The following is an 18,615-nucleotide window of genomic DNA, read 5'->3' on the forward strand; positions in this document are numbered from 1 at the left end:
TTTTTTTTTTTTATTTCTTTACTTTTGGTATAATCGCGGTACCCGTGCTTTACTTTTAATGTTATAAGTAAAGCGCGAGTGCCCCGATTATACCAAAGGTAAAGAAATAGAAAAAAACATCTATTTCTTACTTTTAGTATAATCGCGGCACCCGCGCTTTACTTATAACATTAAAAGTAAAGCGCCGGTGCCACGATTATACCAAAAGTAATGAAATAGATTTTTTTCCATTTCTTTACTTTTGGTATAATTGCGGCACCTGAATCGGTCTCGCATTACTGAAAGTTTGAGCTATTGCCGTTGCATTATTGTTTGCAACAGTAATAGCTCAAACTTTTAGTAATGCGAGACCTATTGCATTGCAAATGCTTGTTTATTATTCTTTTAAAACATTGCAATCAAGAGACTAAATAAACCACAATTTACATAGATAGGATAATTTTCCTTCCATATGATGCATGTACCTTCCGCATACCCAGTCTACTCCATCTTAAGTACACGACTCGCCGTGTTCCCTAGTGTGTGTTTTTATTATAAATTGTGTCCCCATCCCACTCGTGTATCCTCGCATGTACTAGCTTCTTACACTATTAGTAATGGTCGATCGGTCACTCCTTATCGAAAGTGCCCCCATTATTGATGTACAGACCTATGCACTTGTTGTGTCTATACCTCTAAATCTGGCTGCTGAGTTGCTGGGGGATACATTGTGCCACTTAGTTACACATTATGTACAGTAATGTACCACACAGTCATTTAAGTATGTATGTGTGACTTTACTCAGTGCAAGTATGACTCTTCGAACCGGTCATTGTATTTTAGGACTGCTTATCAATCACAAAGAAAAGCAAACCTCGGATGTCACTTTAGAACATGCGATTCCCTTTGAGGCATGGTTTGCCTTGGATGTGATCTGAGATCACAAGATTGTGTACTCTCTAAAAATCACACATGTACAGGGGCAGACAGACAATCAACACAATCTGACTAACCCTGGATGGAGTGAGCTTTGTTGAAGGCTTCTGGGAGTGTGCTTCAATGTAGCTATCCACATTCCTATTTAGTATTTCTGGAAGGTGGAAAAAAAATTCTGAAGCTGCGCTATACAGTCCTCTATCTGTGCTACATGCACCCCGGTTCGCAGTTGTCCATTTAACTATATGGTGGCCCCTCACAGGCAGCTCTCCCCAGCTGAAGTTAGTTTGCAGAGTTGCGATTAGATCAGATGAAGGAAAAGGATGCAGTTCACAGTGGGAGAGCCGTCATGTTGATTTCTAGTTCCAGATAGAATTCAGGTTTGTTTACGAGAAGCCATTATCTGCATCTTGCTTCCGAATTTGATGTTGATGTTCCTTACAGATTTATTTATTTATTTAGTGTTTTCTATAGCGCGAACATGACCCTGTGTAGGGTATCAGAGCGCTTTACAGATGCATTTCAACAACAAAATCTTATAAGTTACCAAGTCAATAGTTAATTTTCCATGACTAGATCAAAAGAATGGTGGTTCATTGGTTTTCCAACATGTCGGAATTTTCAGAAGAATAGTTGCAGTAAATCACTACAACAGTGGTTCCTAATCTGTGTTCTGCACCCCCTCCCAGGGTTCCGTGTCACCTGCTCAGGGGGTCTGCGTCTTCTTAGAAACTAAAACAAGATTAACAAGTTATTAAAGTGTATGTAAATAAATAAGCAAAATATAAAATTAAACATTTTAATATGTTGAGTAAATGTGAAAGGATTTGCGATTGGAGGCAAAAAAATTACATAGGTTTCCTCTGATTGATGTGTGGGAGCAGTACAAATGCTTCAAACAGAATATCGTATGTTCAAATAAACCAAATTGCTTAAGCCAGTTCCCCGGCTTCCCATAGTGATTAACTGGGGGTCTAAGGAAGTCACAGAGTTCAGAACCACTGTTCAAGAAGTTTAGTTGTACTTCTGCTGATGGAAGGCTTTGAGTTGAGAGCTGTGGATAAGACACCCCAGACAGAGCTCATAGTCCGACATACTGATATTGACTATTTCACATGAGACTTTGAATTCGTAGTTGCTATGCTTGTGGAATAGAAATGTGTTTCTAGCATTGCTTCAACTGTAGCGTCACCAAGAATTATCAGTCAGTAGGCGAAGTTTGTGAAGCTTGCACGGTGAAGGAGAAGGTGATGGAGGGAGAAATAGAGCAGTGGTTAGCTCTTTCCAGCTTTGTGCATGAATATGATCTGATGGTGTACATGAAGGAGTTTGGCAAGATGGCAGATGGGGAAGGGTTGCTGGCAATAACAGCGTTACTCTTGATGAATGGGCACATGGATGCAGATTTTATTCTGGATTTAGGGACTGATTGGTTACTCCTTGCGAAATGATATTGGTGAGTCTCTCCCAAAAAACATTGGGTAGCATTTTAGGATATGGTAAGAAATGCTTTCATCTTTGTTTTCTATGTTTACTTTAAATTCTTCTAAAGTAATTGGAATATAACCTTAAGAAAATTTCTTAACTGCGTTGATTCCTCTTCACATTCATGAGGTCCCAGATGAGTACTCAGTTTGTGAAACCATTTTTATTCAGTTTGGCAAATAACTTTGCTGTAGTTGTTGATTCTTTTCTTTGTTAAGGTGGGCATAGCAAGGTTGGCATAAGTCTTTGGTTCTTGGTGGATTAAAATATTATCAGTGGAGGAGGATCTGTCAAAGATCATCTTCCGCTGTCCAATCCCGTTCTTTAGTGGGCATGCTCTTAATTTCAGCCTTGATCCACCAGTGAACATTGGAGTCTAAAATTCCAGCACAATTGATCAATTGGACCAGCACCGGGAGTAGCAGCCCTGGTACTCTGAGCCGTTTCCATGACAAAGTAAAGACCCATACGTCAGCCATGTTGGAATGTTGATGTTTTTTTTTTGGGTGGGGAGGGCATCCTAATAAAATTGACCATATGCTGAAGCATTTGCGCCAGGATAGGGTTTTTATGGAGTTTATGCTAACATACCTCGTTGGTACCTTAGCAGAGTTTCTATGGAAGGGCACTATCGATGGGTAGTTTTATCATTGGCAGTGTTTAAACCAGGTGGTATTTCTTATGGCATGCAACTTTTGATTGAATTTGATTTGTCGGGTGACATTCCTTCTGCTGAAGCATACGCTTGCATGCTTGCTATTTACTTGGTGTTTATTTATCACACAATTTGTTTGGAGACACTAACTTCAGTCAACTTCAGCCGACAAACGAAAATTAGCTGAATGAGTATTAGCTCCTTAACTGCACGAGTATTAGCCAACCTAGTTGAAAGGGGGTGCCCTAAATTTTACAATGTAACCACTTTTTTCTCAAAACATTGAAGAGTTGCAAAAAAAGTGATTTCCACATTTGTACGCAGCTGTCGCAGGCATCCATGAGTGAGAAACGGGACCAGTACATCCTATGTTGTCCACGGACATCTTTGTACAATGCAAGCAAAAACGCCCATGTTTATTTCTTAACTGAAGTACAATATGCGCTTGCAGTTCCATAATGTGATGAGGAGCGAGTTACGGCATATTTTCAAGGAAATAGTACATCTTAAAGCGTATTTATTATTTAAGTTCTGCCTTGTACAGAAACATGATCCAGCCTAGACAATCAACATGCATAGTACCTGCCCTGTTCTAGAGGGTCTGCTGTTTCAAGATTGAGGAACGAAAAGTGAGGGGGCCTCCCTGCACAGTACTTAGAGGGGCCCCCTCCGGGCTCAATCAGGAGCTCTTAGGCCAGAGTGCAGTGCCAAGGGGGGCCCTTTGAGCTAGAGGCCCCCCGCACCCCAGGGTCTGCGGGGGCCTGTGTTACGCCCCTGCCCGGGCCCCGCAATAAATCTTGGGCAGGTAAACCCAATTGAAGTATTACGTAGTAGTAGTGCGACTGTAATTTCAAGACACAAATTTCTTTCCCTTTACAAGACTTGCCCCTGGAAATGGAAAATGATAGCACAATTCCTTGTTTTCCAAGTGAAGTAGTGTGGCTCATTGGTTAGAGGCGGCAGACCCGAGAGCAGAGGACGGCCCGGGACCAGGGTTCGATTCCCGGCGCGGCAGGTTTCTGGACCAGGGTCAGCGGACTCGATAATTCTCTCGCCTCGGTGCCCACTCTGATCAGCGATCACACTCGGCAACTCTGGGCATTAGCTTGCCTCAACTTCACTAACGGCCCCACCAGACCGCCGGGGATGCCTGGTCTCACCCTGGAGATACCCATTAAGGGACCATCTCTCAGGGAAGCCAGGAAGGGTTTCGCAGCGGTCGAAGCGCCTTGGGACCCTCCTGGTAAGTAGTGCGCTATATAAATGCCTATACATTACATACATTACATTACAGATTCCTGAGGTCTGTCCCACATTCCAGGTACTTTTCTGCTGGCATGATCTGTCATGTTATAACTGGCTAAGTAAGTGTGTCCCCGAAAAACAAAGCTACCTTGTCAATTCACATCTCCTAATCCCACTTAGAGCAGAAACGGCCCAAATTGGTTTACTGCGGTGCCTGTAATAAAAGTCTAGGGCTTGTGCTCCAGCAAGCAGTATATTACAGTAAAAACTATACTGCAGGCTTCTTGATTGGTGCTGTGAGATACAGAATGCATATTAGGAGGGTAGTACTTACTTTGTCTTGTGAACAAAGGAAAATGCAAATTGAAGGAGAATTTATGAATAAGATGCACGAATCATCCAAAAACTCAGCATATAGGTTGCCAAAACCCTCTGAACACATTAGTGTTTTCCAATTTAGCAGTACAGACTGTGTTATCACTAGGTGTCTGTTAACAATCGAGTGTTTGCAGATCAGAGGCTGCCTGACCCTTTGGTGCTAGCTACAAATCTCAAGCTTCTGAGCGTCCAAGGAGGTGGAGAGTGAGTTGTTTTTGAGGGTGAGTGGTCCAAATAAAATCAAAGGAGATTTCATCATTATTTGGAGGTCGAGGAAGGTTTTCTGTGTGGGTGATCCAAATTAAGTTTATGTGAGGCCTTTTGTTCCTTTGAAAATGAATCCAGATGGTGAAACCATTCGTGCGGGGAGCAGAGAGACACTTTTTCACTGTAAGATCTGCTGCGAGGAGCAGCCGTATCAGTGTTCACATTTACCACTGATAGAACTCTGCTAACGTGTTATGCTCTTCATTCATAACAGTTTATAACCTCTGATGTCTGAGCTTTCTGTTTTGTATGACATCAATTAAAATTAAAATAAAACACTCATCACCAAATGTACATCTCTGCCCCTCTTCACCAATGGATCCATTTCCTGTTCTTTGAAACATGCTGTAATCACTTTTATTCCAAGAGAATACCCTGATATCTTGTTCAATTGTTTGCCTTATCTCAACCTACCTTGAAATAAAAGACCGCCTAAGTGACTTCCAGTCTGGCTTCAGACCCGCAGGTGAACTGAAATTATGTTACAAAACATTACTAAATAGGGTCTGAGTTTTTTGCCACTGACTACTGTATCTTTCTAAAAAATTGAAATGTTTTACCAGCATTAGCAGATTGGTGCTCACCTGGTTGGCACCTTTCTTATCTAATCCCCCATCAGGTAAAACTAGGATCTTTCTCGTTTAATTGGACCGCCATCAGCTGTGGGGTCCCTCAAGCCGCAGTATTATGCCCAACTCTTTTCAACATCTACGTGTTTCCTCACAAAAAGATTGTTGAATATTATGACCTAGGTTACCACCCACACTGGTGCCACATAACTCAACCTCAAGTTGGGCGGTCTTTCTGGGAAACATGCCATGCTCTTCGCCTCTCCAGTTTTCACCAATGGATACAGGAAAATTGGCTGTGTTTTAATGGCAATAAAACCAAGCTCCTTCTCTCGGTGATGGCCAAGTCTCACACATCTGCTTTTTGCTTGGCCTGAGTCTCTTGAATCTCCTCTACAACTTGAGTCCCCAGCTTGCAGCCTTGAAGTTCTAGTTGATATCATACTCTCCTTCATATCTCGTATAAATGCTGCCACCAAATCAGGCTTCCATCACTTTTGTTTGCTATGAGTGTTCCTATCCCTTCTCAAACTTCACAAACCTTGTACATAACGAAACCGAACCGCTCAGGAGAAGGCTTCGCAGAGAAGTATTTAAATTAGAGGTCATCAGCGCTTTATTTCAGCTTGCAGCGCGCTTTTCAAAGGCATTCAATTTTTAGGATTAATTTTAATAGGTGGGATACTGCTTTTCTCACAGTACATTTTTTATGTGTATGCCCGCTTACCTGCACTATAAATTGTTCCCTCACCGCTGTTTAGCGGGTCTCTCGCCACAGCCACGAACATTACCGCCATCTTGGGGATAGTGGGGACGTTCCTTGGGCGCCATCTTGGGGCAGCCTTCTAGCTGTCAGGCGGCTATTGTACGACGTCTATTTTAACCAGCCACATGCCAGCGTGCAGCGTTGATGCGCAGCGGGCGCGCTGTGGGCGCGCCGGAGGCTCGCCAGAGGCGAGCCCATCTACGCCCGTCCACGACCAGCCGGGGCCAGGGGCCACAACCCCTGGCCATTTTACTAGGTACTGTAGAACCTCGTTATTACAGTTTAATAGGGCTGATGTTCAGCCCACTCAGGATTGTATAGCTTTATTACGACAGGAAGGGCTACTCCAGTCCCCACGGTCGAAGGAGGGAATAAATATTCGGTCGACGGACACTACCTTGAAGTACGGTCTGCTAAATACTCGCTCCCTACAGAGGCATAATTTAGCTATTTTCTCGCTATTACAGGACGGTGGCGTTGATATCCTTGGGGTCACAGAAACGTGGCTATGGAATCCTCAACACCTGATCTGGTGGCCTCTCTCACCTCGAATTTTAAGTCCATTTGCCTCAATCGTATGGGTACTAAGAGAGGAGGGGGGTAGCTTTCCTATATAATAGCTGCTGGAAGACTGAAAGAGTATGTGCGGAAAATCTTGGTGAAGCAGAGGCTCTGGGAGTGAAATTTGAGAGGGGCACCACTTGTTGGGTCATCTTATTGTTATATCGTCCTCCCTGGGCTGAACCAACCTTTCTGGATCACTTTTGGGAGGTCGTGCATGACCTCAGGTCCCAGTATGAGAACTTGATGATAATGGGAGACTTTAACTTCCATTGGGAACTTTCCCCAAAGGTAGGGCAAGCTCTTTACCTTGAAGAGGCTTTAACGACCTTAGGTATGTGTCAAATAGTGACCGGCCCCACCCATGACAAAGGTCATACATTAGATCTGGTATGGATCACAGATCCCTTGCAAGACCATATCACTACTGCACTGTGTGCCTGGTCGGATCACTATCTAATCACAGGTCAGAGGAAGATTAACCAACTGTGTGGAAAATGGTAAGAAGATGGAATAACATCAATAAGGAAGAGTTGGTTGGACACCTATTAAACTCAGCCGAGTTAAATATAGCCAATGAGAATGTTGAGGCTGGCAGTCAAAAATTACTTGATAAATTGAAGAATGCCATTGATGCTGTTGCTCCAGCAAAAAAGGTGAAATGGGTGGATAGAGGGATGGGGGCTCCCTGGTTTGACGAAACTCTAAGAGCTAAGAAACAGGCGCTCCGAAAGGTGGAGAGAGCCTGGAGGAGGGACTATAATACCAATAACCGGAACCTATATGTGCAGGAGCTTGCACACTACAAAAAGACTATATTAGCTCGCAAAGCAGAGTTCTTTGATAACAGAATAGCGACAGCTCGGGTCCCGCTGAAAGAAATTTTCAAAGTATTCAAGGAATTGAGAAACATCAAAGAGCAGAAACCAGAGTTCTCCCAGGAAGACTGCCAGAACTTCCAGGATTTCTTTATAAGAAAAATTGAAGACCTCCAGGGTGAAATATCCCGAACGCCAATTTTTGATTGTCCATTACATATTACGCAGGATTCCCCAGAGGTACACCACTTTATAAACACATTACCCTTGATTACCAAGGAGAGGCTGGCCAGTCTGGCAGAGAGAGTAAACTCGGGTTCTCAGGCAGACCCCTGCCCACCCAGTGTTTTTAAGCTCGCGATGTCAGGATTTGAAGAGGATGTACTTACCCTCTTCAATAGATCCCTAGAGATGGGACAGGTTCCAACTTCTTTCGAAGAGGCTAGGTTGATCCCGCTTCTCAAGAAACCGGGGGCCGACGTTAAAAATCTAAAAAAACTATAGGCCCATCTCTCAATTACCTTTCTTAGCCAAAATGATTGAGCAGCATGTTTTGATACACCTCTCAAAACATCTGGAGACCAACGCTCTGTTAGAACGAAATCAGGCCGGCTTTCGAAAACATCATAGCACGGAGCTGGTGATGGTATCCATCCTGGACGAACTAAGATGTAGAGCTGACAAAAAGATCCCCGGGGCCCTGGTGCTCTTAGATCTCTCAGCCGCGTTCGACACGGTGAGTTACAACCTACTGTTGAAACGCATGAGAGATCTGGGCATCGGGGGGACCACGCTGGGCTGGTTAACTTCATTCCTGCAGGGAAGATCGCAGAGGGTCCAGCTGTCAGATTTGGTCTCTACACCAGCGGCTATAACATGTGGAGTGCCGCAGGGATCTGCCCTTTCACCGCTCCTTTTTAATATATACTTACAGCCACTGATCTCTGCTCTAAATCAGATAGTGTCAAATTTACAACTATGCTGACGACACACAGATTATCATACAAATTGAGGATTCACCTGGAGCCCAAGCTAGGCTACATAACATCTTAAAATTCACGAGTAATTGGATGTCCTCCAACTCCTTGAAGATCAACCCAGAGAAGACCATTACCATCTCTGGCAACCCCTGGAACGATCTCCTCTGGCCTCAGGAGTTGGGTAGGACCCCGACACCAGCGAGGCTGGTGAAAAGCCTGGGCATCCACATTGATGGTAATCTATCTATGAAAAACCAAGTGTCGTCGGTGGTAGGCACATGCGTTGGCCTCCTAAGGCAACTCCGGAAAATCTCTCCAATGCTGTCTTTTTCTACCTTAAGGACGGTGGTGTCCGCAATGATCTTAGGACGCTTGGACTATGGGAACGCCCTCTATGTTGGGCTCCCCCAGCAACAACTCTCGAGACTGCAAATAGTGATGAATGATGCAGCTAGACTGATCTTTGGAAAATCTAGAAGCACGCATGCCTCTCCTCTTTTATGCCAATTACATTGGCTTCCCATTAGGCAGAGGATTTTATTCAAAGGTCTGTGCATCGCACATAAGGCGGTCTATGGTAATGCGCCTAGCTACATTAAAGCCAGACTGGTGCAGTACATCCCCAGAAGGACCCTGCGCTCGTCTGAGGACACTCTTTTGGTTAGCCCGCGCTACTGCATGACCACCCTCGGTGGACGTGCTTTCTCAACTACCCTGCCGGCAGCCTGGAATAAGTTACCATCAGGCTTAAGGAAGGAACCAAATCTATTGCCTTTTAGGCGAATGTTAAAAACGGTGCTCTTCCGAGAAGCGTGGGGTTTGATATAACTCGGTTGCCTGTTTTCTGTAATGATCAGTTTCTCAAGTACAAGCGCTTAGAGACCAATCGGTGATAATGCGCTATACAAATGTAATAAATAAATAAATAAATAAACCATTGTTTACCCATTTGGTTATCTTCCGCATTGAAAGTTGCAAAAGCTTATATTTCAGACTGCCTAATAACTGAGTTGCTAAACTCAGGGTGACCCACTAAAGTATACGGAACGTGATGGATGTAATGCTTGAATTAATCTCAGCCACTGGTAATCACTCAGGCCTCGTTCCAGTCCAATGTTATTACCTCAGTTTGGACCCCGCCATAGGCAAATCAGTCCAAATCAGTAGGAACATTCCAGCCCGAATTGGGATGTGGACCCAAGTGATTACCAGTGTTGAGATCAATTCAAGCATTCCATCTATAACCTTTTTGTATACTTTACTGTGTTACCCTAAGTGGGACGGGTGTGGCCAGACATGGATCCCATGCCCACTGTGCCACTGGAGGCAAACTATACCTGGCTTATGAGCCCTAACTAAGACACTGGTCCTTGGTTGTTTGTTTCAAGGAGGTCCTAGCCTGACAGTTCTGGCTCTACTAATTCCATTGGAGCAGGGCGAAGAATGATTTGCATAAGGCTGGGTCCATACTAAGGTGGCTTAGTTTGAAAAGTAACAATAGACTGGGGTGCTGCCTGAGTGATTACCAGTGGCTGAAATTAATTCAAGCATTCCATCCATCTCTTTTTTGTATACTTTTATGTGCCCATTTGTAAGGCAGGTGTATAACTTAACAGGGCATCCTAACAGCATACTTATTTAGTTACAGGAGTAGCGTCCATCTAAACATACACAACCGGATCCTAGAAGTGGTCTCTACAGGACATATTTTCAGCTGATGTGTGATTTTTATGTTTTTAAGGAGATGCACTGTACTAGGGTAGTCCCTAACACCCACCGAATGACTGTGTAGAGGTTTAACACTTTGACAGGGTGCCTTGCTGTGTCATACTCCAGTCCCAATAAGGGACTAAGACACACTTTTTTTAACTCTAGTTTTGTCAGCTGTCAGTCTTTATATCTTGTATGCATGAAATAGGGAGGGACCTTGTGTTCTTGGGGATGAAGGAACAGGAGATTAACAAAATATGGGGGGGTGACCCATCGTAACGAATAGCACAATTTTTTGCATACATTTGTCACGAAAGCCTAATCATTAACAAAACATTAGTGCTGTAGTATTGCTTCACCAATTATGCAAAGTTAATGCTAGCAAATGCAGTTTATTGCCTTGAGTTATAACATGTCTACTAGTTGGTACATGTTCAGGCACACTGCTATGATTTGTCTCTGTGGGCCAATGTTTGATGTAATGGTTCTGCTCACCACATCGATGTCCCCTGAACAGCTTTAGCCCTCACCACTTTGTGGCTTGGTTTGGGAACTTTAATTACTGTTCAGTCTCATATTTTCAATGTAGCAGTGTGATGCGTTTGTTGCGAGTTGGACCCTAGCTCTTTCAGAGCCGTGTTTTTAAATTTTTTATTATTAAACCTCTTTTTCTTGCACGTCAGTGTACCCATCGCAATAGGCTGAATCCTGTGTGCTGGGTTCCTCTACAGTAGCTGATGGGTGCAGAACCTAAAATCTTTTGTGATGATTCAGTGATCACCACTCACTTGGGTATGGGGGTCAAACACCATTTCTTGTTAGAAGACTTGCGGATTTGGTGTCACATATGCTTTGAAAAGGCTCTTCTTTTGATTATTATTGATTTTTATTTTTTTGCCATACACCCGCTGAGGCTCTCACCCTAGCAAATTACTTAAAACATTTTTTTTATAATGCACGCCCCCAAAATACAAACTATTATTGCCAGAATGTAGTAAGATAAGTCAATGTGTGAAATGCAAGATGGGTGGCGGTGAAATGGGGTGTACAGGAAATATGTATCTGGTCCAACCAAAGTAGGGTAAAACCAGATATTCAAGTTCTCAAATAAAAAATCTAGAAAAGCTACCAATGAAAAATAAGGACCTCTGTAGACACACCAACATGACTAGACCTATTTCTAGCACCCATACCTTCCTCGCCAGAACACCAAGAGGAGAACAGGCTGTTCAGTACAAGCAATAGCACACACATTTAGTTAAGAAATTGGTCAGAACCAAACCTACATGACTTAAGCGTTGTTGATAAGACACATGCATAGGGCCACAAGACCTAAATCCCTACTACGAACAACCACATAGGGACCTCCCACTTACACATTCTACTTGCACTTGCTTATTGAACATACCTTTCTTGAAAGTAAAAATGATCAAGTATAAATACAGGGCACAAGTCCTAAAAAAAGAAGTGGGGAGACTAACCAAGTTAGGCAGTATGCAACTGACATTCATGACGCATTAAATCACAACCGACATCATGGCGTGACTTCACAGTAAGTGGCATCACAATCCTTGACCTCACAGGAAGTGACATCAGATCTTAACACCTTACACATGTATCGCAGGTCTACTAAAATGTTATTTGTGTAAATAGTAACAGACCAGCACATTTGACGTTCTTACAGTGCATGCATATCCCTTATATACAGGGATTGAAGAAAGTGAAAAACGGTCCTCAAGTATTTGTGAAGTGATAACAAGCTGCGAGCCTTTGTTTCCCCTCTCTTGCATCTATGTGTGACTGCTCCGATAGCGCCCAGCCAGGATAGTTGAACAAAAGGAGGAAAATGTAAAAAAAAATGTAAATTGATACTTGTATAGCGCACTACTCACCCGCAAGGGTCTGAAGGCACTTGTACGAATACTGCTGTGGAACCCATCCTGGCTTTCCCTGTGAGGCGTCCACTCTTGGGCACCCCCAAAGTGGAGGCCAGGCATCCTTAGCATTGTGGGGGCCGTTGTGGAGATTAAGCAAGCTATTGCCCAGAGTTGCAGAGTGGGACTCCATGATTGGAATAGGCACTGAGGCGAGAATTATCAGGTCCGTGGAATTTTGAGCCCAAGACCCGCCGAGGCGGGGAATTGAACCCTGGTCCCGGGCTAGACCTCTGCATCAGGGTCTGCCGCCCTAATCATTGAGCCACACTTCTCCACAGAGGATGGATTGCCTTTTAAATTCTGCTTTTGTCATAGGCCCAGCTGGAGTCTAAAATCCGAAAGCCCCCTGTCTGCCTGCACCTTGCTGCTCTGAAAGAAAGTAGACAACGTGCAGGCGCTGGTGAATGCGTCCCGGTGCCTGGAAATTACACCGGGACAAGTTATGTCAGTGGGGCCCAGCTTCTTGCAGGGTGGACGGCGTCCACCATGTGAAAATAGTGGGTGGAAGCCGTGGACCCGGGTGTCCCCTCGACTTGTGCCATGTAAAAATACACATGTCTTCTAGGAATGAGAAATTGTAAAGCAACATTGTTAGTTTCATGAGCCCTGTACCTCCTCAACTGGGGTGCAGAGAATGGTTTCCACTGGTCGTCTACACAAAAGTAAACCAGGTCAGGAATCTCTGGTAATGTCATAAGTCACTGAGGCCCAGAGAGATGGGAATACTCATTTTCTTGATTTTTGTTACAGAACCGTGTTTTTATTTTCATGTTAATAAAGTTTGTCCCTTCAACCTTAGGAGGTACAGAGATTTCCGCAAGTCTTCCATAAAGAAAACCAGGTCAGGAGTATTTGGTAGTGTAAATAATTGTTGCAGCTCAAAGATATAGAAAACACGTCCCCCTCGGTTTTGCTTCAATGTTGGTTTTCTCTAATAAATGAATCCTGTCCCTCATCCTTAGGAGGTGGCTATGCGCGGATTGTCTTTCTATCTAGGGAAGACGAGGATGGATCTTTGGTAATGTCTAAAGAGAAAGAAACCATTATTCCTGGGTTTCTGTTTCAGAGCCATACTTGTATTTTCATAGTGTTGCTTTGATACATGACTCCTGCCTCTCATCCTTCAGAGATGGATAGCCACGGATTGTCTTTCTGTTTAGAGAAGAGGAGTTCGCAATCCTTGGTAATGTCGGATTCATCGTGGCCAATAGAGAGGGAAAACACAATTCCCTTGGTTTTTGTTTCAGAGCCTTAGTGGTATTTTCATAGTTTCACGTTTATACCTAAATATTGTCTTTTGCCCTTAAGGGCTGCAGAAGAGGGCCAACCTTCTCAGAAAAGAGAAGGGCCAGGAATCTGTAGCATTGCCAAGAAAGACATTGCACAAGGGGAGTTGGAAATACTTCATCTGCTCAGGCTTGTTCGAATAAATGTTGATTTTTGTTTGAAGCCTGCTTGAGGGATACTACCATACCCTGATATTGTAGTTTAAATAAACCTTTCTGTTTGGTTATAACCCATCACTGGTTCATTTACTTACATTCCATTCTTGGCCTTGATCTTTCAGGTCCTGAATATTCAGTTTAGTAGACCTGCTCCTCCGTTTGGGGAATCTGCGTTTTGCTTCCATGATGCTATTCCTTCATAAAAACTGTACTGGAATACAAAGTCATTTTATAGACTATGAACTCATTTACAGATAATAAGCATTGGCAAGGCCAATAGGTACTGCTTTCATATGCCATTGCTTGTAAACGTAGGCGCTCACAAATAATGCTTACATGGGTGACATGCACAAATGCTGTTTATCACATGCCTGTCTTTTAAGCTTTGTATTCACTAGATAAAATAAGGATCAAAAACAGACTACTGTCTGATCAGTGCACGTAGGAGATAAATAATTAAATGTGCCCGTGTGATAATTGAGCACATTTTTCAAATGTAAAATAGTCCCTAATTCCAATGAAAGTACTTGCTCGGTGGAATAATGCACAGAATAGTCCATAGCATAAGGAGAGGGAGTAATTCTCTCCGTGGTGGAGCCAAAGCTCACTCTGTGTGTATTCTAAATAAATGGAAACAAATCTTAAAGACACATGCGTTCTCAACCCAGGTGTAATCATGAAGTACAATTTTGCGAAGTCTGGCAATCGCCTTTGGGGTAAGCTTTTCTTACCCTAACAGAAGGGTTACGTAATTTGTTATCACAGATAAACTACAATAAATAGGACATTCTGGGTACACTGTTAATTCACCCAGTCAACATCCGCATTAATGATTTGCAGTAAGGACATGCAGTGTATTAACCTTAGGTGAAGAGGGTTTGATTAGCACCAGTTTGTATTGAAGCTGGTGTCTTGCCTGTCCACATACAGCAGCAGTGCTCATATGTTTTAGCATTATGCAAGTTAAGGATTGAGGCTTCCTTGCTGGTTTCCGAGCCAGTGAAGTAGTGGGTGTCTGGTGCACTCAGACGAGAACTTATAACACTAGGCTACCTTTCCAAGAACAATGTTGGAGCCGGCTATGTACATTTGATGTGCCCACTGAGTGTCTGCAATGCGTTGTTAATTCATGTATATGTTATGTTATGTTATATGCTGTTTTATACCGCGCTCAATTACTACCGGAGTATCCTGGCGCGAATAGACCGCTGGGGAACCCGTCCTGGCTTTCCCTGTGAGATAGCCCCTACTGGGTATCTCCAAGGTGAAACCAGGCATCCCCGGCGTATGTGGGGGGCCGTTGTGGAGATGAGGCAAGCTAATGCCCAGGGTTGCAGAGTGTGATCCCTGGTTAGAGTAGGCACCGAGGTGAGAATTATGGAGTCCGCTGACCCTGGTCCACAACCCTGCCGCATCGGGAATTGAACCCTGGTCCCGGGCCGTCCTCTGCTCCCGGGTCTGCCGCCTCTAACCAGTGAGCCACACCACTCCACTATATGTAGATCTATGTACGCTTGTAAGTAGGCCCGGTGGGAGTTCAGTCACATCAGCTGATGTACACAGAGTTTGGCCCACAGGCAGATATCAACACCTCTTTGGGCCACCAGCATCTTTCTCTGCTGTTAAAGGCCATATGTTATGTGGATTTTTGTATTTTGCTTTATCACCCGTAAGGGTATCCTGGTGCTTTGCAGGTGTGGGCAATCCCCAGGGCCTTACACGAATAGCCAGATTTTCAGCTTCTTCCTGAATGTAAGAAGCAATGAGGATGCTCTAATGTGGTGTCGCAGCTCGTTCCATGCTATTGGAGTGATCTAAGAGAAGGCACAGCCTCCTGATCTGTTTTTGCGAATGCGTGACACGTGTGCTAGTGAGACTTCAGCTGAGCGGAAGTGTCTGGAACTGCATGCAGTTGGTGGAACAGCACGTAGCTCTTCAGATAGGCTGAACCTGTGTAGTCTTTCAGTGGCACCTAGTATCTACAGGGGGGGGGGCGTCTTCAGACAACTGGGTTGAGAGGTTTAAAGTGGGCATATGTGGCTGGTGTTGCAAGACGGCTGGCCAAAAAGACATGCATACTTTAACCCCTTGCGTGCTGATGACAGAACGGTTCCGTCATCAGCGTTGGTTGAGCTGTGCTGATGACGGAACCGTTCCGTCATGACTCCGCCCGCGCAAGGCGGAGTCAGCACAGGTGGGGAATACGCCCCGCACGTAAGGGGTTAAACAGTGCATTAGCCAGGCCAACCTCCTCCTTCCTGCTGTCACTCAGCAACGGCCCGCCTCTGTTCTGGCGCTTAGCTCTGACGTGGGATGAAAAATAAAATGGTCATAAATTACTATTTTATTTTTCATTTCTGGATCTTGGGGGACTGGGGGGGGAGATGTTAAGTGGGACAAGGCTCCTCCGCTGCAGTGGAGGAGCTGCCCCTGTAGTCTTTTGTATGTGTGGATAAGGAGCTTGAACACGCTTATTTATAGGGAGCAATTGTAGTTTCCTTGGGTGCGGTGTGGTGTGACGTGAAACCGGTGTGGGAGATTTGAGCGCGGAGGAGGGATTGAAAGGATTTCTAGGGCTATTTTGAGCTTCTGGTCCAATTGTGGCTATTATCATGTAAAACTGCGTGCAGAGACTTACGTGTCCCCTGTTGTAGCCAGCATCACTAGAGAGCATGCATATATGTGATACTTCTGTGTGATTTGAGTGTGTGTATAACATTGCATGCCTCATGTTTGGTACATTGAGTGTCAAGCATTGCAGGTCGAAAAGTGATGCAGTGCTGAGATTGCCATACTATTGTATAGGTTCAGGGGCGTGTACTGTTCGGTTTATCAAGAAACAATGGGTGGTATCCCTATTCACACTGGTGGAGTTTGCTCTTAGAATGTAAAGTTACCTTCGAGTATTATTGGGATAAGGTACTCTGTAAGTCTTGCCTGACCCCTCATGTGATTGAAGAGTAACTTTAAAGTGGAAAGTGTGAGTCCTACTTACCCAACCGGAAGGAAGCTTATTCCCTATGATTCACTAGTCTACGTCAGTCTGTTCAAGCTCTATGGTGACTCATTGGTGTATTATGCTCATATTCAGTAATTCTGATGATGGAGTGTGTGCCTTCTACCTTGTGAATGAATGCCTGTTTCTTCACACTCTCTGGTGAATGCATGTCTATAGTCGCTGCAGACCTAGTCAATGTCTTGACATTGAGGATTCCTAACTGACTCCCTGCTTGTTCTCTTCCCTCTAGCTTGGCATCGCCTTGGGTTTTCTCTTACCACCTATTCTGGTCCCTAACTCCGATGACCTAGATGAGCTGGCATACCACATTCGCCTCATGTTCTATGGGACCGCAGCCGTGGCCTCGCTACTTTTCGTCCTGGTGGTATTAGGTAAGTGAATCAATTTGCTGAAGTGCCCAAAAGGGACAGGAGGGCCATTTGTTTCATGGGTAGGAGTGGCCAAAGGGGCACCACAGTCTCAATTATGGGATTTTCATTAATATTTATAAAGATAAACACATCAGCGCCTATTTGCAGGATCCTAGAATGCTTCTTTTCAAAGAGAGCTATCTCTTTTCAGAAAAATATTTTAAATTAATGTTTACCTAATGCCATATAATTTTTTTTGTATTTTTCCTACTCCAATGTCAACTAAAATGTAGGTTCAGGCAAGAACCTGGGCTGAAAAACGCTTTTTAATGTTCTTTTTTTATAAAGATTGAATGCAGAAAAGCCGTAGAGATAGAAGCCTCATTATAGACAGCAGGCTACTCCTGGGCCTCCTCATGGACCTCGTCCTCAAGTACACCTCAGCACTAGACGTACACATTTGGCTTTGATTTACATGAACAAGTATTAGTTTTGAAAGCCGTTATTTGCCTTTACATGATGTGTCTAGGCATCTTGCACCCTTTCGAAGCTTTTCTTTTGTCGTGCATTATTGTGGTACATTGCTCTCAACTGTACCCGTAATCCTCCCTCTGCCTCTTTTTGATGGATCTTCCTTGTGCAGTGGGACAAGTTCTGGAGTGGTGACCATACTGTAGGTGTAGTGTCACTTACAGATAGTCATTCTGTTGAGGTGTGTAAGATTTGTCAAGATATTTTATTACAGATTCTGAGGAGGAGAGGCAGTTCTCCCTCAGCCTGTGCTGAATCTGCTCACAGACATGGAGGCCATTGGGAGTTAATTGCTCAACGATGCAGCAACTTTTATTCTGCAGATTAAACCGAACTCCGCCAGTATATTGCCTTTCAGGCCTCACTTGAAATCTAAGCTTGACTTGATGTTGAGTGCTTCATCCATAAGATGAAGTGCCCAGGACAAGGCACCATTACAAAGAGGAGACATGAGTGATTCAGGGATCTGCTTCTCCAAGCACAGGCATTTTTCTGCTCTCTCGTACACCTGAACAACCCTAAAGATGTTCTGAACATGCCTATCTTATACTTGGAAAAAAACACAGTTGATGGACAGAATGCAGAACAATGTCTTACATTCACCCCAGTACAAAGATCTGGGCCCAAATCCATCGTTTTTTTGCACTCCACACCACCCTAGGTCAGACACTGGCTATATGCAAATCAGCCTTGACCCTGTGCCTCATGGGAACAGTCCAGCCCGAACTACCAAGCCATGTCTTTCCTAGACGGGAATCAAGCATCCAAGGACCGGTTTCTGGCTATCAGCCTTCTTCAGCCTGGATAGCTTGACTCCAGTGGTGTGGAGAGCCTGGGACTCACGTCTGAGCATACCCAGCCCACTCGGGGTGAAAATTGCAATTATCTTATACTTGAGACACAAGAGAAAGTGCTCTTTTTAGGTGAGGCAGGAGGTCACTGAAGCTCCAACATTCCAAAAGAAGGCCTTGCTTCTGGAGAATT

The 18,615-nt window shown here is 44.2% G+C and overlaps 1 protein-coding gene across 4 annotated transcripts in view; it reads left to right on the plus strand.

The window, feature by feature from the left end:
• Positions 1-18,615, plus strand: part of FLVCR2 (FLVCR choline and putative heme transporter 2) — a 505,902-nt gene that overhangs the window by 96,591 nt on the left and 390,696 nt on the right. For all 4 annotated transcript variants that reach the window (XM_086937519.1, XM_086937521.1, XM_086937520.1 and 1 more), the window contains exon 3: positions 16,980-17,121. In XM_086937519.1, coding sequence (XP_086793645.1) covers positions 16,980-17,121 — 142 coding nt within the window. The remainder of the gene's footprint in view (positions 1-16,979; positions 17,122-18,615) is intronic.

The sequence above is a fragment of the Lissotriton vulgaris genome, chromosome 9 (assembly GCF_964263255.1).
Source record: "Lissotriton vulgaris chromosome 9, aLisVul1.2, whole genome shotgun sequence".
In the NCBI taxonomy this organism is placed as follows: Eukaryota; Metazoa; Chordata; class Amphibia; order Caudata; family Salamandridae; genus Lissotriton; species Lissotriton vulgaris.